Source organism: Delphinapterus leucas, chromosome 2 (assembly GCF_059928025.1).
Source record: "Delphinapterus leucas isolate spDelLeu-1000000601 "Yukka" chromosome 2, BTC_Dleu_Yukka2, whole genome shotgun sequence".
Classification (NCBI taxonomy): Eukaryota; Metazoa; Chordata; class Mammalia; order Artiodactyla; family Monodontidae; genus Delphinapterus; species Delphinapterus leucas.
In genome coordinates this window covers 74397140-74418339 of record NC_143130.1, presented here as the reverse complement: position 1 = coordinate 74418339, position 21200 = coordinate 74397140, and the positions used below count along the sequence as shown (strand labels likewise).

General features: G+C 44.2%; 2 protein-coding genes across 5 annotated transcripts in view; both read left to right on the top strand.

The window, feature by feature from the left end:
- The window catches only part of USP3 (ubiquitin specific peptidase 3), a 213334-nt gene that overhangs the window by 81205 nt on the left and 110929 nt on the right, over window positions 1–21200 (top strand). For all 4 annotated transcript variants that reach the window (XM_089904432.1, XM_089904416.1, XM_089904424.1 and 1 more), the window contains exons 2-3: window positions 3127–3346; window positions 5484–5544. In XM_089904432.1, the coding sequence (XP_089760558.1) occupies window positions 3290–3346; window positions 5484–5544 (118 nt within the window). In that variant the 5' untranslated portion in view covers window positions 3127–3289. The remainder of the gene's footprint in view (window positions 1–3126; window positions 3347–5483; window positions 5545–21200) is intronic.
- Window positions 7542–19773, top strand: LOC115802757 (uncharacterized). Its single transcript, XM_089908315.1, has 3 exons — window positions 7542–7610; window positions 8386–8629; window positions 19364–19773. The coding sequence occupies exons 1-3, from the start codon at window positions 7542–7544 to the stop codon at window positions 19732–19734; spliced, it is 684 nt and encodes a 227-aa protein (XP_089764441.1). The 3' UTR covers window positions 19735–19773.

Below are 21200 nucleotides of genomic sequence, written 5' to 3'. Positions count from 1 at the left end.
TCATTACACTGACACTGAGAATGGTCATTGTGAAGATTGGAGCCGATGTCCAGCACATCACACGGGCACTATCATACTGGACATTAAAATAGAAAAAGCAATAAAAGCAAAAATAAACAAGTGGGACTGTATCAAACTAAAATGCTTCTGCACAGCAAAGGAAACAGTCAACAAAATGAAAAGGCAACCTACTGAATGGCAGACAATATTTGCAAATCACATATCTGATAAGGGGTTAGTATCCGGAATATTTAAAGAACTCGTACAACTTAATAGAAAAATGCAAACAATCTGATTTTAAAATGGGCAGATATGAGTAGACATTTTTCCAAAGAAGACATATGGGTGGCCAATGAAAAGATGCTTCACATCACTAATCACTGGGGAAATCAAAATCAAAATCAAAATGAGATATCACCTCACACCTATCAGAATGGCTGTTATTAAAAAGACAAGAAATAAGTATTGGTGAGGATGTGGAAAAAAGGGAGCTCTTGTGGACTGTTGGTGGGAATGTAAATTGATACAGCCTCTATGGAGAACAGTCTGGAGGTTCCTTAAAAAACTAAAAATAGAACTACCATATGATCCAACAATTCTACTTCTGCGTATATATCCAAAGAAAATGAAAACACTAAGTTGATAAGATATTTGCACCTCCATGTTTATTGCATTACTTATAGTAGTCAGGACATGGAAATGACCCAAATATCCATTGATGGATGAATGAATAAAGAAGATGCAATATATATATATATATAATGGACTGTTATTCAGCCATAGAAAATGAAATCTTGGCATTTAGGACAACATGGGTATAGGACAACATGGATGGACCTTGAGGACATTATGCTAAGTGAAATAAATCAGACAAAGACAAATACCACGTGATCTCATATGTGGAATCTAAAGAACAAAAACAAAAAACCCAAGCTTATAGACGCAGAGAACAGATTGGTGGTTGCCAGAGGTGGGAGTTGGGGGCGGTGGGCAAAATGAGTGCGGGGGGTCAAAAGGTACAAACTTCCAGCTATAAAATAAGTCACCAGGATGTAACACATGGCATGGTGACTGTAGTTGCTAACACTGTCTTGCATACTTGAAAGTTGCTAAGAGAGTAGATCTTAAAAGTTCTTATCACAAGACAAAAAAAAAAAAGATAAAACTAGTAACTAAGTAAGGTAACACATGTTAACTAGACTTATCATGGTGATCATTTCACAATGTATACAAATATCGAATCATTATATTGTACACATAAAACTAATGTTATAGATCAATTATACCTCAATAAAAAATAAATTTAAAAAAATTCTTAAATAATTCCATATCAGTTGGCAAATAGTAGGGACTGAGTGTCCCCCCCAGCCTCCCTGACCCCTCCACTAGGGTCTTCCTAGATCTCCCCATCCATCAACTAAATGTGATTGCCTGGTGCAGAAGGACCCTCCAGGACCCTACACTGTGCAGTGGTCAGTACACATCCTAGAACCAGTTATTAAATATTTTTAAACCTCCCCTGGCTAAGATTCTCTACCTTTACAAAAAGGGACCTTATTTTGGAATGAGACAAGAGACACAGGGATAGATAAAGAGAGACATTATATGACTTAGTAAGGAAAATGAAGTAGAACTTGATATAATGAATACAGTTGGCCCTCCCTGTCTGTGGGTTCCAAAGTCAATTCATTTTATGTAAGAGACTTGAGCATCCTTGAATTTTGCTATCCATGGGGATGCTGGAGCCAATAACCTGTGGATCATGAGGGAGGATTCTATAAGGAATAGCAATGACACAAACTTGTATTTGCATAAACAAGACAAGAGTCTGTAAGTATTCTGTAAATGAGGGAAACACCCTTTCCCCCTCTTTGCTTCTTTGAAGAAAATTGCAGGTTTTTTTCACTCTCCTCCTACTCTTCTGACAACGAAGTAGTTTGGGGAAGGCTGAACCTGGAGGTGATCTGGATGGTAGCAGAGCAAATCTATATTCCCTGAGCCAGACATGGCAGCTTATCCCTCTGGCCAAGGGGTGGATTTGCATCAGCTGGCGATGTAGTTCTGGCTGGGGAGGTGGAAGGGAAGTTGGCTGGGAAGTTTATAGCAAGGCTTTCTTTTCCCATCTAAAGGGACCATGACAGGAACATCCCCTTTGTTTCCTTTGAGGATATCTTGCTTAAAACTAAAGGCAAGGGCTTCCCTGGTGGCACAGTGGTTGAGAATCTGCCTGCTAATGCAGGGGGACACAGGTTCGAGCCCTGGTCTGGGAGGATCCCACATGCCACGGAGCAGCTGGGCCTGTGAGCCACGACTGCTGAGCCTGCGTGTCTGGAGCCTGTGCTCCGCAACAAGAGAGGAGGCGACAGTGAGGGGCCCACACACCGCGATGAAAAGTGGCCCCCGCTCGCCGCAACTAGAGAAAGCCCTCGCACGGAAATGAAGACCCAACACAGCCAAAAATAAATAAATAAATTTATTTTAAAAAAAAGAACTAAAGGCAAACATCTGGCATCCCCAAAGGGAAAGCTAAGGGAATTTCAGAGAATAAAAATCTTAGCCATGACATCTTTGAACTGCTGAATGAATCAACCCTGAAGGTGCTCTACTACTAGCTTTCTTGTTGTTGTTCAAGCACTTTAGCTGGATTTGCTGGTATTTGCAGAGTCCCACTAGAATGTAGGCTATTTGTATACTACTGTATCTGTATGATCTATGACACTGCCTGGTACATAGCAGACCCACCATAAATATTTGCTGAAGGGATAAATGAATAAAAAGCATCCTCATTGATGTAGGAGGGTATTCAGTTTTCCAATGGTCTTGGTGTTAGATTTTTCTGTTTAAGTTTAAAAAAATATCCAGTCATGTTGTTGACCATCTATTGTCTCCAGTGCCTAAATGTTATGGGAAGAGGAAGACCTGGATTTGAATCTGGATCTGCTACTTACCAGTCAAGTGTCCTCAGGCAAATTCTTCATCTTCTCTGAACACAACTGTAAAATGAGCACAACTACTAAATTATAGGGTTGCTGTGAGGCTTAGATGAGAAGTGGCCACAGAGCTGGGCACATGGGAGGGGATCAGTTGGTGTGTGCTTCTCACTTCCCTATATCTCCATATCCTCAGGTACCAGCTGCCACGAAGGCTGAGTTCCTCCTTGACCTTGAGAAGGGCCTCATGGGCCAGGGGAGGAGTCAGACATATCAACAAATCAACCAACTGACCGATGTTAACATCGCCAGAAATGGGACAAAGTGACATCATACAGCTCCTGATATGATACCCTGAGATGAACCCAGCATCACCTCTGGCTACCCTGGCCAAGTCTGCACAGCATGAACCCAAGGTAAGGAAATATCAGACAAACCTAAAATGAGGTACTTTCCACAAAATAACTGGCCTAGATACTTCAAAAATGTCAATTGTCATGAAAGACCAAAAAAAAAGAACAGGCAACTGTTGTAGATTAAAGAATACTAAAGAATACCAAACTAAAGAAAGACCAAAAAAAAGAACAGGCAACTGTTGTAGATTAAAGAATACTAAACAGACGTAACAACTACATGCAATGATGATCTGGGAATTTTCTTTACTATTAAGGACATTATTGGGATAATTTGTGAAATCTGAATAAGATCTGTATATTAGATAATAATTAGTATCAAAGTTAATTTCCTAACTTTGATAATTATTCTCTAATTACGTAAGAGAATTTCCTTGGTTTTAGAAAACATACACATTGAAGCAGTAGAGGGGTATAATGTCTGAAAATAACTCATAAACTGTTCAGAAAAAAATAAAATTATACACCCGGGGGGGAGGGTGAGAGAGAATGAGGAGAAGGTTAAAGCAAATGTGGGAAAACATTAATATTTAGGGAATCTGGGTGAAAGATGTACAAGAATTCTTTGTCCTATGCTTGCAACTTTGCTTTAAGTTTGAAACTATGTCCAAAAAAAAAAAATTAAAAAAATTTTTGAAGCAATACTAGAGCCATGTCCTAAAGGACACTAGGAATTTGTGGGTTGGAAAAGGAGACTTCCAGGCTAAGTAAAGACTTAGGAAAGTATTCAGGAAGCCGCTAGGTGCTGGCGGGTCCATTTCATAGAAAACTGCATTTAAACAGGTTCTGGAAAGAGGTGTCAGAGTCCTCCAAGCAGACAACAGGAGGAGAGGCCCTTCAGTCAGTGGCCAGATGTATGAGAGAGCAGGGCACTAGCAGGCAGAAGTTAGGTGTGGCCGAGGGCAGTAAAGCTGGACATTCAGGTTGGGGACAAATTGCAAAGGATGAATGCCCTGCCAAGGCGTTGGGACTTTATTCTGCAAGCAGGGAGTGGAAGATAAGATCTATGTTGGAGACAGAGGGGAGGATAAATGGAGAAGAGCAGGATGGCAGCCAGGCCACAGGTGACTTGTGCAGTGTCTGGGGAGTGAAAGAAGATGCCAAAGGCCCAAATGATAGCCCTTTGGCCAAATGAGAAGGGCGATATGTACATTCCCCCCACCCCCCAACCCATGGGGAAGCAAACTGGCACACCAGTTTTGGTGCTCTGATTCCTGTTTGCTCTGCATTGCAGAGGCCACAGGACATTTGACTCTCCAGCATGGGCAAGCCCCCAGCAGGCTTAGTGGGTGGAGCAGACACTGACGCGTACAGCAGGGGATGGAGGGCCACTAGCCATCTCATAGTGGAAGGCCTTTGCTAAATTCAGAAAACCACCTCCGTTCCCTGTCCTGGCCAGCGTGGTCTCTTCCCGTCCCTTCAGTGCCTGATTTCCCAAGATTCCAGTGGGCTGCCCAAGTGACTGTTATGGCCGGTTCTGCCCTGTTTCCACCCCAGGAGGCTAAAGGCCTGGCCACAAATTCAGTTCCTTTTATTGCACAACAGTTGGGCATTTTCGAATCAAATTGAGCCAATCCATTCATTCAACATTCAACAAATATTTGCCGGGTGCTACTGTGTGCTTAAGGGACTTATCTAAGTGGAAAGGGGAAGTGGGTAGGGCGGGAACATGGCTGGGTTATATTGTAACGAGAGTGGTTTTTCCCCTTGGCGTTTCATTTGGTATATCCGAATTAGGTATTTGTTTCTCATCAAATTTGAAAGGAATTGCTGTCTTTAAGTCACTCCTAGCCTAATGAGGATGCAGCCCAGCAACAAGTGGCAGCAAGGGGCATTCTGAGCAGCGTAGTAAACACTCACGGAGCAGGATGATCCCCGTGTGGCCTGACTCATGCCAGGGCCTCTTCGTAGTCAGGGTGGTTCTGATGACAGTGATGATGATGGTGAGCAGCTCCTATGTGCCAGGCACTCTGCTAAATGCTTTCTGCACGTTCTCTCCAAACCTAACCACTTAATCCTGAGAGGTAGATATTTTATGCTTGAGCAAACTGGTTCAGAGAGATTGATGGATTTGTCCAAGGCCACACAGCCACTTAGGGGCAGAGTCTGGATCTGAACTCAGACCTTCTTGTCTCTAAAGGTGACGACCATTCCAGTGTTGCGCCACTTCCCACCGCTTCGAAATGGGAAGGAAGTTTCAGGTAAATGACTAAAAGCATCCCCCAAGGCGACGGTTCTCAAACCTTAGCAAGAATCAGCGACACCCAGGGGGCTTATTAGAACACAGATGGCTGAGTCCGTGTTGAGGTGTCTGAGGTGGGGCCTGCTGATCTGTATCGCTAACAAACCCAGGTGATGCCCACGCCGCTGGTGCTGGGATCGCTCTCAGGACCACTGCCCGTAGGGAGAGCAGCGAGTTGACTCTACTGGTCCCCCACTCCTCCCCCACCCCTCTGTTAAGTTCGGCATCTGCAAAATCTTGCCATTTCCCCCGTCTGAAGAGGAGGCCGAGGCTACTGCTGCCTCCCTTCTGCTGTCTCCCTGGGAGCCTGTGTTGGGCGGCAGGAGTGCAGAGCATCCCTGGCTGAGCCTTCTGCTCCCAGCTGCACACAGACTCATCTGCTCTCGGGTCACTGCCCTGTCTCTCTGAGCTCCACCGTCGTTCCCAGGCTTCCCGAGCTTTCGCTCACTTGTTGATTCTCTGCGAACCGACCCTGCTCTCCTCTCCTCGGTCAGGTGTGGTGTGTGAGCTCTGATCTCCTACAGCACCCTCTCCTGAGCTGCAGGGAACGTGGGACGCAGAGGTCGTCTCTGTCACCTGAGATCCTTGTTCCTCTGGGAAGATAAACTTTCTAGCAGCTTGGTAAACTTCCCAAGTTACAGTTTAACATGGGAACATGTGTTTCAAAGGCTCATGGACTTTTAGACTTGGAAAAGCCTTAGCTGAAAGGAGGAGAAGAAGGAAACGAACACTTACTGAGAATCTGCCATGTGTCAGCACAAGGCCAGAGGCTTAGTGTGTGTCACAGTATTTACTCTTCACAGTGATCCTGTGAGTTCTGGGGTGGGGTGGGGTGTGTGTGTGTGTGTGTGTGTGTGTGTGTGTGTGTGTTTTAATCTCCATGAACAGTAGAGAAAACTGAGATTCTAAGAAGTTCAGCAGCTGGTCCTGACCACACAGCTGGTTAGCAGCTGAGCCAGGGTGCAACCCCAGGTCTGCCCCTGCTCTTTCCACCACCACTGACCCATCAGTTCACATCATTGGTGTTCTCTCTAACTCTGAGATAAATTTACTGGGTTTTGAGCCACACATGAGGCCCAAAGGCTGGCCTTCTAAGACAAACCCTGGGTCAGTCACGCAGTGGTCAGTGCTGGGGATGCTGCCGGGGGGTGGGAGGAGGAGGTGAGGAGAGAGGCCACGATCAAGCGCTGGGTGAGCAGGGGGAAGCTGCCAGGAGTCTGGAGGAGTTGGTAGCAACTCTCCGCCTGGGAGCAGGCGAAGGCAAACGGGATTGCAGGAGTCTCCAAAGAAGCAGCAGCAGCCAGACCCTCAGCTCAGGCCAAGCTAATGGCTGTGCTGCTCCGAAGAGCCAGGTGCCAGCCTTCCTGGTCAGGCTGTGGGCCTGTGTAAAGGCAGCTTCTGCCCGGCACATCTGTCAAGTGCCTACTTTTGTGCCCAGCATGGTGAGGTGTTGAGGCTACACTTAAAAAAATAAATAAATAAAGCATCCTTGTCATCAGAGAGCTCACAGTTTGGGAACAGGTGCAAGCAGCTAATAAGACCCAGCCAGAAAAATATGGTTTTTAATATGGTGCTTTGTAGCTTAGAACACCTGCTCTCATATACATATGCTGTCCAGGGACCCTCACAGGGACACTGCCGCAGGGGAGAGAGGAAGGGCACTGTGCTAATCGTTCGGCCCTTCACATCCGATGCTTCGTGGACCCTCGGCACACCCCATGGGGCCCACAGAAGAGGGAGTCCTGACTGCCCCTTGGTGCGTGGGTGAGGCTTCCCAGAAGGATAGTATTCAGCTGGGCTTGGAGAGATAGATAGGAGTTCTTTATGCAGAAAAGAGAAAGAGGAGGTTACTGCACTGCCATTTCTTATACTATGATTTTGGTGTCGTAGGCACTTTTAGCCTTAGCTGCCAGGAGCAGGGCTTGAGCTGGGCCTCTCAGCCTCTTCCATTCCGATATGAAAAGCCCTAACTCTTTTATCCGTCTTCCTGTGGCAGCTCCCTTCAGGAGAGCCAGAAGGTCTAAGGTGCTGGCCAGCGCGCATCTCAGAGGCTGGTGGGTGTGCTTTCAGCTGACGAGGGCTGGCTTGGGAACAAAAGTTAAGACTGACTTTTCTCTCTCTCTCTTTGCCATCCATTTTTCTTCAATGACTGTCTTCCTAGAGTCTGTCATGTAATGACTGTGACAGGACCAGGGACACATGAGGGAGGAGCCATCAACCATGCCTGTCATCTGTCCTCGTTAAGTCCCCGAAAGAAAACGTTAGTTGTGAATCAGTGAAAAATCGAGCACGAAGCCAGCGGGGAGGAGATTTAAATGTGTCTCTTTTAACTAGTGGCGAGTGAGAAAACAAGTTCTGGATTAGAATTCGGCAGAGTGGCTTCACCCTAGGTAGCTGGGGGGCCAGGAGCTAGGAGGACACAGGGAAGGACTCTCAAGAGGATGCTGGGGCTTCCCTGGTGGCGCAGTGGTTGAGAGTCCGCCTGCCGATGCAGGGGACACGGGTTCGTGCCCCGGTCCAGGAAGATCCCACATGCCGTGGAGCGGCTGGGCCCGTGAGCCATGGCCGCTGAGCCTGCGCGTCCGGAGCCTGTGCTCCGTAGCGGGAGAGGCCACAACAGTGAGAGGCCCGCGTACCACAAAAAATAAAAAAAATATTTAAAAAAAAAGAGGATGCCGGACATTAGTTGGGTGGTTGGGAGGGGGAGGGGAGAGCCTCAGGCTGCCAAGTGGTCACCCAGCCGAGCTAGCACTGAGAAGAGCTTTGGAATGAGGGACAACCAATCCTCCACCTCCAACAGACCTGGCTGCTCTCTGGGGTCCTCCGTGGTGTGGCCGGGGTGAATGCTGCCCAAGGAAACCTCATACAGCGCCTGCAGGGCGACCAGCTCTTCAGTGCGGCGCTGACAGAAGCAGGTGGAGAGCCTTGCCCCCCCAACTCCCGGCAGCAGCCAGATGAGGCCGTGGCCAGGAGCCAGATGGTGATGGCTCGGGCTAGGGGAGTCCCGGCAAAGTTACTGCGAACCAGTTATGCAACCTCCCGCTGTAATCAACCACCGTTTGTCTCCTGCCAAGCCCTCACGCTGCCTAGGCTGGCACAGACACCCTCTGTGTGGAGAAGGAATGACACTGAAATTATAAACTGCACCGTGACTGAGATTTTAATAACCAGATTGAACTATAAGCCTGGAAAATCTTAAGGGAACCCAAATAAGTTGCTGGCTCTGAGACTGTGGAGGGATCTGGACCAAGAAGGGTTAATGTAATTATGGGAAGAAAGCTAGCTTCATGTTGGCCCACATAAGGGTGACTATAAAAACTAACCCACCAGACTCAATCTTCACAACAACTCTTGGGGTTATTTTCTTTTTCGCCTTTTAATTGAGGTGCCATGCACATGACATGGAATTAAGTATTATAATTGTGTACACTTCAGCGGCATTTAGTACAGTCACAAGACTGTGCAGCCGTCACCTTTAGCAAGTTCCAAAGCATTTTCATCACTCCTTGGGGTGGTTTTTTTTTTTTTTTTTTTGTGGTACGCGGGCCCCTCACTGCTGTGGCCTCTCCTGCTGCGGAGCACAGGCTCCGGACGCGCAGGCTCAGCGGCCATGGCTCACGGGCCCAGCCGCTCTGCAGCATGTGGGATCCTCCCGGACCAGGGGACGAACCCCTGTCACCTGCATCGGCAGGTAGACTCTCAACCACTGCGCCACCAGGGAAGCCCTCCTTGGGGTGCTTTTATCCCCTTGTTATGGGTGGAATATTGAGGCCCAGGAAAGTTAAGTGAGGGATCCAAGTTCATCGATGGTAGAAACCAGACTTGAACCCGATCCACTAACTCCCCTGGAAGGAGGGAACATTGTCTTCAGACTTTAGTAACAGCCTCTGAACTGACTTCCTGTCCTCTAGTCTCCCCTGTCTCCAGTTGCCTTAAACATAGTTAGTAGATGCATCTCCTACAGCCAGGCTCTGACAGCATCATTCCCCATCTCAGCCTCCCAGTGGGTCCTCAGTAGCATCGAAATACAGTCTGAGCTCCTTTATCCACTGTAAACTTTATGTTGATGCAGTCACCAAGCAACTTGTTTCTTTCCAGTGTGTGGTCCGTGGGAAACGCTCTTGCATCCTCACCTGGCAACTCTGGGATTAGAGGCTGATCCCAGCAGAGTCCCTCTCCTTTATCTTGTCTATCAGCTGCTAGCCACCCTACATTTGTCCTTTAGGCTCTTAGGCAGGATCTGACACCAACGCTGGCTCCCAAAACTGTAAGAAACACGTATCAGGTTCTCTGAATGTTGCCATTGGAGCCCGCCTCACTTGACTCAAGGGGAAGGACAGGAACCCCCATCTCTCCACCTTATTATTATTAGCTAAATTATTTTAAAGTCAAATAGTGGATGCAATGCGGATATTAAATATGTTGATGCCAATATATACGTGTTAGTTGAAAAGATATTCACGGTGTATTGTGAGATGCCAAAAGGTAAAATCCTATATATGGTGTATAATTCTGTCTTAGAAAAATATCTATCTATATATAGAGAGAACATATATATGTTTTGAACCCGTGCATATATTTGCATAAGAAAAAGATCTGAAAAGGTATACTACAAAATGTTAATGATAGTCCTTTCTGGGTGGTATAATATAGAATGACTCTAATTTTTTCCTTTTGCTTATTATTTGCTAAGTTTTTTTTCTGTAAAAACATGGCCTGTAGAAGGAAAAGAATACCAAAGAGGAAAAGGGTTCCTGTAGTGCTTTGTTCACGCACCTCAATGTGGCTTCATACAGCTAATTGTGTACATGCATCTGCTTTCCCCTCATCTTGGGGACATGGATGTCGTCTCATTCATTTTCTCTTCTCCATGACATCTCCATGACAAACTCAAGAGTTATTAGCCAGCTAATGAGCGGACTCAGCCCCTTCTCTCTCTAACCCCTCCTGAATGATAGGGCTGGTGTAAGTCTCTGATCTAAGCCCCTCAGGCACCCTCCAGGGAGTTACCCTGATACTTGCAGTCCTGGGTTCCTGAAGTTTCCCCTAGGCAATGTGCCAATGAGTAAAAGACATACACACAACTACCTCACCTGTTTCCTACCTTTACTAGGCCAAAGTCAGAGGGAGAAACAGCAAGTCTGTAGACCCAGAAATTCTCCTGTGCTTGTGGGTTTCTTCTCAATATGATTTCATTACTGTAAGGCGATGTCTCATTGCCTGGGCGACCAGGAGGGGGATCTGCACAGAGCAGCCTCCACCTCGACCTTAACTCTATTTTGTTAAACTCCCACTGGCTTCTGAGCTCACTTCACATTTGTGGTTGCAAGATGTAAACATTCTTCAGTTCTGCTGGGCTTTTTCTTCATCTTGCTTTGTCTCTCTTCCTAAGGAATGGCTGACACATATAGTTTCTCTTGCATTTTACCAACTAACCTTGATATCTTTCACTCTTCCCATACTGTCTTGTGATCAATATTGTTCAGTCAAAAGAGATGAGTATGGGGACTTCCCTGGTGGCACAGTGGTTAGGAATCCGCCTGCCAATTCAGGGGACACAGGTTCGATCCCTGGTCCAGGAAGATCCCACGTGCCATGGAGCAACTAAGCCCGTGTGCCACAACTACTGAGCCCGCGTGCCACAACTACTGAAGCCTGCACGCCTAGAGCCCGTGCTCCGCAACAAGAGAAGCCACCAAAATGAGAAGCCCGCACACTGCAACAAAGAGTAGACCCCGCTCGCCGCAGCTAGAGAAAGTCTGCACACAGCAAAGAAGATACAATGCAGATTAAAAAAAAAAAAAAAAACATAGATGAGTATGTATTTTCAAGGTGTGAACCAGAATGTCAGAATTGGACATTTCCAGTTGAGAGAATGTTGGCGGGAACAGCTTTAACTATGTTTGTTTTTCCCCCTTGATTTACATTTTTTCCCTTGGTTTTCCTTTTCCAGCTCCATAGTGGCACAAACACACGTTTCTAAACTACACTGTAGGAACAACTCTCTGTGGCATTGGAACTGAGCAGGACCTTGCAGGGCCCTCCCGGGTACAAAAGCCCCTCCATGTCCCCCGTTTCTTGCTTGTAAGAAAAGGCTTTAGTCTCCTAGGGCTTCCCTGAGTTTCAAAGAGCAGACTCAAGCAGTTACTAATTAGGGAGGAGAGGGAATGCAGAAAGAAAAGAAATGCAGTTAAGCAAGAAAAGTAATGATAATAGTTCAGCAATAAAAGAGTCCTAGCTCCTCCTCAAGGGCTATACATAATCCGATACACATCTTTGAGTTGTTCTGTAGGAACTAAGACACCCCTCACCCCAACCCACGTGGAGGGTGGCGACTATACGCTGAGCGCAAGCACGTAGACCCCAGACTGGTTAGAACCAAAAGGCTGATGATTGAGATTCCTGAAATATAACCCTGTTACCTTCTCACCACCAACCAATCAGAAGAAAATCATGCACCCTGCAGCCCTCACCCCAGATATCACCTTTAAATACCCTTCCCTGAAAGCCATTGGGGAGTCTGGGTCTTTTGAGCATGAGCTGCCCATGCTCTTTGCTTGGTGCCTGCAGTAAACACTGTACTTTCCTTCACGACAACCTGATGTCGGTAACTTGGCTTCGCTGTGTGAGGGGTGAGCGGACCCAAGTTCGGTTCTATAGCAGCACGGCCTGCTGCTATAGAACCGAACTTTTGCTGTGTGAGGGGTGAGACGTGAATGAATTATCCCTCTCCCTGGTGAGGCTCAGAGGTCTTATTACTGAACTGAACTTACGTCAAGGCAAGGCATACAGGCAGCTCGTGCTCAAAAGACCCGAACTTCCCGATAGCTTTCAGGGAAGGGTTTTTAAAGGCAACATTTGGGGTGAGGGCTGCAGGGTGCATGACTTTCTTCTGATTGGTTGGTTGTGAGGTAGCAGGGCGACGCTTCAGGAATCTCAGTCATCAGCCTTCTGGTTCCAACCAGTCTGGGGTCTACGTGCTTGTGTTCAATGTGTAGTAGTCGCTATCCACTTGGGCTGGTGACTGGGGGGACGAGGGGTCTTGGTTCCTGCAGAACAACTCAAAGATAGGTATCAGATGGTTATGTATATCCCTTGTGGAAGAACTGGGACAAGGAACTAAGATAATAGTTTCATTGCTGAACTATTATCATGACTTCTTCTTGTTTAACTGCTTTTCCTTTGTTTCTGCATCCCTTCTCTTCCCTAATTAGTCATTTGAGTCTGCTCTTTGGAACTCAGGGAAGGCCTAGGAAATTAAAGTCTTTTTCTCCAAACAATAAATGGGGGCATTAAGGGGTTTTTGTACCCAGGAGGGTCCTACTTGGTTTCAGTCCCCCTTTTCATTGATACTCCTCCATCCTGAGAGGACCAAATGTGGGACAAGAAAGGGAATAAGTTTTTGGAAAGAGAGGTTAATCATAAACTTGACAGGGGAACTCGGTGTCAGGGGGACTCAGTCTCAGTATGACGGGCAGAGAACTAGACTCAGTAATAAAACTCACATAGCCTCCAATTCCCTCTCATTCCATCTCTTGTCCTAGTTAAAATATCTGTGAATTAGACTCCATTTCTGGAATTAAGTCCCTAACAAAGTTGTTTCGTGGGGAGCCGAGCTTCTGCAGGCTGAACACACCAGCCTTGCCCAGCATCTGGCACTTAACTGTTGAAAGGAATTAAATCTAATTAAATAGAATCAAACCAAAACGAACAGGTAGATGACTAACCAGCCTTTCAAATAAGAGCCACTGGCCCTTTAAATGCAGCTCAGTTGAAGCCACAGTGTCTAAGAGGAGGCAGGCGCAGTGCTAGGGGCCCCTTGGATAGTTTGTGGGGCGGGGGTTCTCTTAGCTCATTGCTCTGTGAGTCCACTGTGGTTTCTCGTAGTCACTGCCTGTGGTGAATAACTGGCTTTGAATCCAGTCAAAAATGAGAGTCTCTGCTGAGAGCCATGGTATGAGCTGGGCCTGGGTGTGAATCAGCATGAATAGAGGAGGGAGGCTGGGAGGGAGAGAGGAAGGTGGGCGCCCCCTAAGGTCAGTGAGGCAAACACTGTAACTGTCAGAAACATGAGAGCATTAGTGATGTGAAATGAGCCGTGTAACTCATGGCCCAGCCCTCTCTGGATAGGTTCCTGTCCTGAAAGTAGCTGAGAATAGCCAAACCCAGAGAGGTGTAGATGAGCAATCTCAGGGTATGGCCTGACCCTGCACCTGGGGCTTGAAGGGCAGGGAAGGAGGAGAGTCAGCCACTGTGCTCCGTTATGCAGTTAGTCTTCATGACGAATCTGGGACATAGATGTTATTCCCATTTTATAGAAGGGGAAACTGAGGCCCAGAAGGGTGGCGCACTATAATGGAAAGGATATCACCTTGAGAGACAGACAGAATTGGGTTCTAGCATCCCAGGCACCATCCCCTACCACCTGCATGACTTTGGGTAACCCCTTACCCTCCCTGCCCCTCAAACTCCTCATCTGTGAATGGGAGGTATTAGTGCCCACCTCACAGAGTTGTTGTGAGGATTAAACACAAAGAAAATGGTGCACAGAAAACAAAACCCTGATACACAGGAGGGAGGGGTTTTTTGGTTTTTTCGTTTTTGTTTGTTTTGTTTTTTGCGGTATGTGGGCCTCTCACTGTTGTGGCCTCTCCCGTTGCGGAGCACAGGCTCCGGACGCACAGGCTCAGCGGCCATGGCTCACGGGCCCAGCCGCTCCGCGGCATGTGGGATCTTCCCGGACCGGGACACGAACCCGTGTCCCCTGCATCGGCAGGCGGACTCTCAACCACTGCGCCACCAGGGAAGCCCTAGCCTGTATTTTGAGCATAACATTGGCCTCTATATTTTGTTTTCAGTTTTAGCAAATATGTATGCATTTCTGAGCTATATATACTTTAATTTTGTTGTGTTTTGGGGTGCTTCTATATAAATAATATCAAATAAAATTTAATGTAGAGTGATTATGAGATTTATTGTTTAAAGCTGGATATGCACCTACCCCGCAACTCATTCATTCCACTCCTAGGTCTATACTGTAGGGCAGTGGTTCTCAAACTTTTTGGTTTCAGGACTCTCTTATCCTCTTAAAAATTATTGGAGATCCCATACCAAAGAGCTTTTGTTTATGTGGGTTACATCTATTGATATTTACTATATTAGAAATTGACACATTTAAAAATATTTATTAACTAATTTTAAAATAAACCCAGTACATGTTTTTTTAATTGAAGCATAGTTGATTTACAATATTGTGTTAAATTCCGCTGTACAGCAAAGTGATTCAGTTATACATATATATACATTTTTTAATAGTTTTTCATTATAGTTTACCATAGGATACTGAATATAGTTCTCTGTGCTATACAGTAGGACCTTGTTGTTTATGCATTCTATATATGATAGCTTACATCTGCTAGCCCCAACCTCTCACTCCATCGCTCTCCCAACCCTCTCCCGCTTGGCAACCACAAGTCTGTTCTCTATGTCCATGAGTCTGTTGCTGTTTCGTAGATAGGTTCATTTGTGTCATTTTTTTAGATTCCACATATGAATGATATCATACGGTATTTGTCTTTCTCTTTCTGACTAACTTCACTTAGTGTGATAATCTCTAGTTGCATTCATGTTGCTGCAAATGGCATTATTTCGTTCTTTTTTATGGCTGAATAGTATTCCATTGTGTATCTTCTTTATCCATTCATCTGTCGATGGACATTTAGGCTGTTTCCACGTCTTGGCTCTTGTGAACAGTGCTGCTATGAACATAGGGGTGCATGTATCTTTTTGGATTAGAGTTTTGTCTGGATATATGCACAGGAGTGGGATTGCTGGGTCATATGGTAATTCTATTTTTAGTTTTCTGAGGAACCGCCATACTGTTCTCCATAGTGGCTGCACCAACTTACATTCCCACCAACAGTGTAAGAGGGTTCCCTTTTCTCCACATCCTCTCCAGCATTTGTTATTTGCAGAGTTTTCAATGATGGCCATTCTGACGGGTGTGAGGTGGCACCTCATGGTAGTTTTGATTTACATTTCTCTAATAATTAGCAATGTTGAGCATCTTTGCATGTGCCTATTGGCTGTTTGTATTTCTTCTTTGGAGAAAGGTCTATTTAGGTCTTTTGCCCATTTTTCGACTGAAACCCAGTACATGTTAACACAACATATTTTATGAAAAAGAATTATATATGCTTGAAAATTTAGAGAGATGAGCGGCATTGTTTACATTTTGCAAATCTCTTTACTGTCTGGCTTTAACAGAAGACAGCCTCATATAGATACATAATTGGAAATGGTAGGAGTATTTTAATGGCCTTTTCTGATAATTAGGCACATATCATGCAGCCTCTGGAAAACTCCCCTGCCTATGCCTGACAGAATGAAAGTGAAAATTATTATGAAAATAGTTTTGACCTCACGGACCCCCTAAAAGGACTTCACGGACCCCTGTGGGTCCTTGGATCACACTTTGAGAACTGTTGCCTGAGTGAAACTTGCACATGTGTGCAAGGGATGTGCTAGGAGGGAGGGCATGTGCTAGGTTGTTCACTGCAGCATTGCTTGTAATAGAAAAATCTGGAAACAACCCAAACATCATTCATCAGCAAGAGAATTAGTAAATGAATTACGGTTCATTCACACAATGGTGTATTTTACAGCAGTGAAAATAAGGCCTCTTTTCCTATCTTTGTACATAGGAAGTCTATGTATTAACAGAGTTCTTGCATTTTGACTGAGTAGCTCATTTGATTGGTGTAGACCAGAGTATAAATGAGGCCATGCAGAAAATAGGTATGTAAGAAGTGCACAAACAATGAACAAACCCAAAGATTGAATGAAGAGGCAAAGCCAGAGTCACCTACCTTCCTGTTGTTACTTTTGTCATGTTAAATTCTCAGGCTTGAAGCCTTTTTATTTTCTGAAGCACTTGACTTCAGCCTAATGATTAAAAGCTAACTTCCTGTTTTAAAATGATGTGTATGTCCTGGCAAAGTAGTTTGTAAACAGTGGGACTTAATAAACACAAGCTCACAGAGAATTCAGCAAATTTTGGAAGTTTGAGAGCACAGGGCTAATACAAGTACATTTTGTGTTTAAAACTGAGCCTTCTTGCTGGAATAAAAACATTTCAAAGCAAAATCTTCCCACACATCTGATCCCCAGTTAAAGGGAAAAAGGAACAATTGTGAGCTTTATAGAGGCCAAACAGGCCACTGAAATGAGACTCATCAGCTCAAAATCCTAAAGGTTGTAAGGAAGTAGACCCAGGATTCCTATGAATGGAATTGTTTCCCAAAGGGCTCCCCCCTCCACCACCACCATCCTATCCCCTCAACACACACACACACACACACACACACACACACGGGCTCTGTACAGTGTACTCTTTCAGATTAGAGGAGCAAGTGTTAGCCTTACAGTGGCCAGAGACGACCAAACTAAGAGGGGTTCATAAAGGATACACGTTGTATTTGTCTTTCAAACATACACTTATATTAGCAGTTATTAAAACAGGGACACCTTGTATATCCAGAGGTCCTTACCCAGCAAACTTACTGGTCTTTTTTTAATATTTATTTATTTTATTTTTGGCTGCGTTGGGTCTTAGTTCCAGCACGTGGGTTCTCTAGTTGTGGCACGTGGGCTCAGTAGTTGTGGTGTGGGCTTAGTTGCCCCATGGCACGTGGGATCTTAGTTCCCTGACCAGGGATCAAACCTGCGTCTTCTGCACTGGAAGGTGGACTCTTAACCGCTGGACCACCAGGGAAGTCCCCCAAACTTACTGGTCTTGAACATAGGGGTTTTTTTCCCCCAAAAGATTTTCCCATTTTGTAGTATCCCTGTATTGCCCACCAGTTTTTTCCCTAGCTTAACTCCCAGGGAGCAGGCAGCCAGATATGGACCCACCAGGCAGGAGACTGGAGATTTCTTCTCAGGTGAAACTTGCCCAAGGGAAATGGCTTAAGAGATTGACAGTTGAAGGTCACCTAAATAAACAGTGGGGTCTCTGCCTAGTTATCCTGCCTGAAGCCTTTTAATCAATAATCCTCTTCTCTCTCTCACACACACACAGATTTTCCAATTAGCTTTTTCATGCTTCACTCTTAAATAAGGCTAATATTAAAATAATATTAAATAAGGCAAAATTCAAATAATTGAGGAAAAGTCTCTAAAAGGTAGCAGCTAATACACACAAAACAATGAACTCAAAGAAAATAGAGAAATACAGAAAAGAGGAGGAAAAAAAGATATATTCTATGGTTAATCTTCAGGAAGAGAAAATAATGTATCCATGAAAAAAGAACAGGGTGCTAAAAAAAAAAAGCATTTGTATAACAATAAAGAGCCCTTGGGATTAAAAATGTGACAGCTCAGTAAAAGAGTTAGAAGATAAAATTTAGGAAATCTCTCAGAAAGTAAATAAACAAGACCCCCCCCATAACTTTTGGTTGAAATCTGTCATTTAAATGCACTTACTTTATCAATCAAAAATTATTTAGGAAGCCTTGGTTTAGGAGATCAATTTTTCAGTATTTCCTCCTCAGTCAACATCTCTGGCTTCTCAGACATGAAGAGACTCCACCCTCCCTTTCTTGTGTTTTGACTTCCAAGAGTTACTTACTTCAAGTGTAGAGGTATTTTTATGGATGAGTCCATAAAGTCAAATGCTGGTTTCTGACTAATAAGTAAAGTATAACTGACTAAGAAATAGATAACCCAATAAAAAAGTCCAGAAACAGACCCAAGTATATATTTGAATGTAATACCTGATAAAATTAGCATTTCAAATCAAAGGAGAAAGGAAGGGCTATTCAATAAATGGTACTGAGACAATTGACTAAACACCATTTTCCATTTGGGAAAGCCATTTAAATTATATTGCTACCTCACTCCTTACTCCAAAATAAGTTCCAGATGAATAAAAAACTCAATATAAAACATGAAACCATAAAAGTATAGAAAGAAAATATAGGTGAATACGTTTATCATCTTAGAATGAGGAAGGCCTGTCTAAGCATGCCATGAAATATAGAAACTGTAAAGGCAAATACTGATAAATTTGAGTACGTAAAATTTTTTAATTTCTATAAAAGAATAAACATATTTAAAAGGCAAAATAAACTAATAAAAATAATTTCAACATGTATGATAGATAATTGGTTAATTTCCTTAATGTACAAAGTATTTGCACAAATGAATAAGAAAAAAAAAAACCCACCCAAATGTATCAGTCAGGATCCAGTCAGAAAAACAGAAACCATGCTAGGTAATTCAAACAGGGAAAATTAATGCATCTGGTTACACGAATGTTGGAGGGTCAAAAGACAATTGGGTAATAGATTCAAAATTAATACCATAGAGAGCTCATAATGTTAATTTATAAAGAACACCTACAAGTCAAAAGGAAAAAGACCAACAACTTCACATAAAAATGGGCAAAGTATATGAAAAGAAAAGTCATAGTTAAGAAAATACAAATGGGGGACTTCCTTGGTAGTCCAGTGGTTAAGAATCTGCCTTCCAATGCAGGGGACTCGAGTTTGATCCCTGGTCGGGGAACTAAGATCCCACACGTGGCGGGGAAACTAAGCCTGCGTGCCATAACTACTGAGCCCATGTGCTCTACAGCCCACGCACCACACCTAGAGAGAAGCACACACGTTGCAGTGAAAGATCCCGTGTGCCTCAACTAAGACCTGATGCAGCCAAATAAATTAATTAATTAGGGAGGTGTGTGGCGCTCCCGCAGCTGAACTTTGGGGGCAAATAAGTGGGGCCTGCTGGGAACAGGACTTCTAAAACGACAAATATATCTGGAAGGCTGTGGTCCAAGGCCATTTTTGCTGGCTATAAGTGGGGTCTACGGAACCAGAGGGAGCACACAGCTCTCCTGAAAATTGAAGGTGTATGTGCTCGAGTTGAAACTGAATTCTGTTTAGGCAAGAGATGTGCTTATGTGTACAAAGCAAAGAACAACAGAGTAACTCCTGGTGGAAAACCAAACAAAACCACAGTAATCCGGGGAAAGATAACTCATGCTCTTCGAAACAGTGGCATGGTTTGTGCCAAATTCCGAAGCAACCTTCCTGCTAAGGGCATTGGATACGGAATCCATGTGATGCTGTACCCTTCAAGGATTTAAACTTACTGAAAAGTAAATAAATAAAAGTGTGGATTTGTTCCCTTGTATTTTTGTTTAATTAATTAATTAATTAAAAAGAAAATACAAATGGGTTTTAACACATGAAAAGATGCTCATTCAAAAGAAAATAAAAATTAAAACTATAATGAGATGATATTCTTCATCTGTCATTTTGGAAAGATCAAAAGCCATTAAAAACAACAAGTACTGACTCAGAACCATCCAAAATAATTGAAGTGGAAAAAGCAAGTTGCAGAATGGTGTGACAATTTGTGTCCCAAAAAAGGGAGAATAAGAATATATATTTACAATACATATAAGCACATATATAATAAACACTATATATGCACACAGTATATATACACACACACATACATACATACAATAATAATCTCTGGAAGAGTAGAGAAGGAAAAGTGCTAACTGTTGTTTTTGTCTGCAGGAAGGGGACCTGGAGAAAGGAGAACTTACTTTTTACAGAATACCCTTTATTTATTTATTTGTATTGTTGTCAAGTACATGTAACATAACATGTACCATTTTGAATATTTTAGAGTGTACCATTCGGCAACATTTAGTACATTTGCAGTGTTGTGCAGCCATCGCCACTATCTAGTTACAGAACATTTTCATCACCCCAACACGAGACCCCATACTCATTAGCAGTCACTTTCCCATTCGCCCTTTCCCCCAGACCCTGGCAACCACTAACCTGCAGATAAGAAAATCTCTATGGATTTGCCTCTTCCGGATATTTCATATAAATGGAATAATATAATATGTGGCCTTTTGTGTCTGGCTTCTTTCAGTTAGCATAATGTTTCAAGGTCCATCCAAATAGTAGCATGTATCAGTACTTCATTCCTTTTTATGGCTGAATAATGTTCCACTGTATGAATATACCGCATTTTGTTTATCTAGTGTCAGTTGATGACATTTGGGTTGTTTCCACTTTGTGGCTATTGTGAATAGTGCTGCTATGAACATTCGTGTATAAGTTTTTATTTGAACCCCTGTTTTCAGTTTGCGGAGGTATAGACCCAGGAGTGGAATTTCTGGGTCATATGATAATTACTGAAAACTCTGTAGTGACTTTTTTTTTAATTAATTAATTTATTTATATTTTGGCTGCATTGGGTCTTCATTGCTGCACGCATGCTTTCTCTAGCTGCAGCAAGCGGGGGCTACTCTTCGTTGCGGTGCTCGGGCTTCTCATTGCGGTGGCTTCTCTTGTTGCAGAGCACGGGCTCTAGGCACGCAGGCTTCAGTAGTTGTGGCACGTAGGCTCAGTAGCTGTGGCTCACGGGCTCTGGAGTGCAGGCTTAGTAGTTGTGGCGCACGGGCTTAGTTGCTCCGCGGCATGTGGGATCTTCCCGGACCAGGGCTTGAACCACACTGGCAGGCAGATTCTTAACCACTGCGCCACCAGGGAAGTCCCTGTAGTGACTTTTGAATGTTGTACCACA

Coding starts and splice junctions, on each gene's coding strand:
- LOC115802757 (XM_089908315.1), top strand. CDS start 7,542: ATGAAAAGCCCTAACTCTTTTATCCGTCTTCCTGTGGCAGCTCCCTTC. Junction 7,611..8,385: donor GGAGAGCCAGAAGGTCTAAG/GTGCTGGCCAGC, acceptor CACCTCCAACAG/ACCTGGCTGCTCTCTGGGGT. Junction 8,630..19,363: donor CAGTTATGCAACCTCCCGCT/GTAATCAACCAC, acceptor GGGGCAAATAAG/TGGGGCCTGCTGGGAACAGG.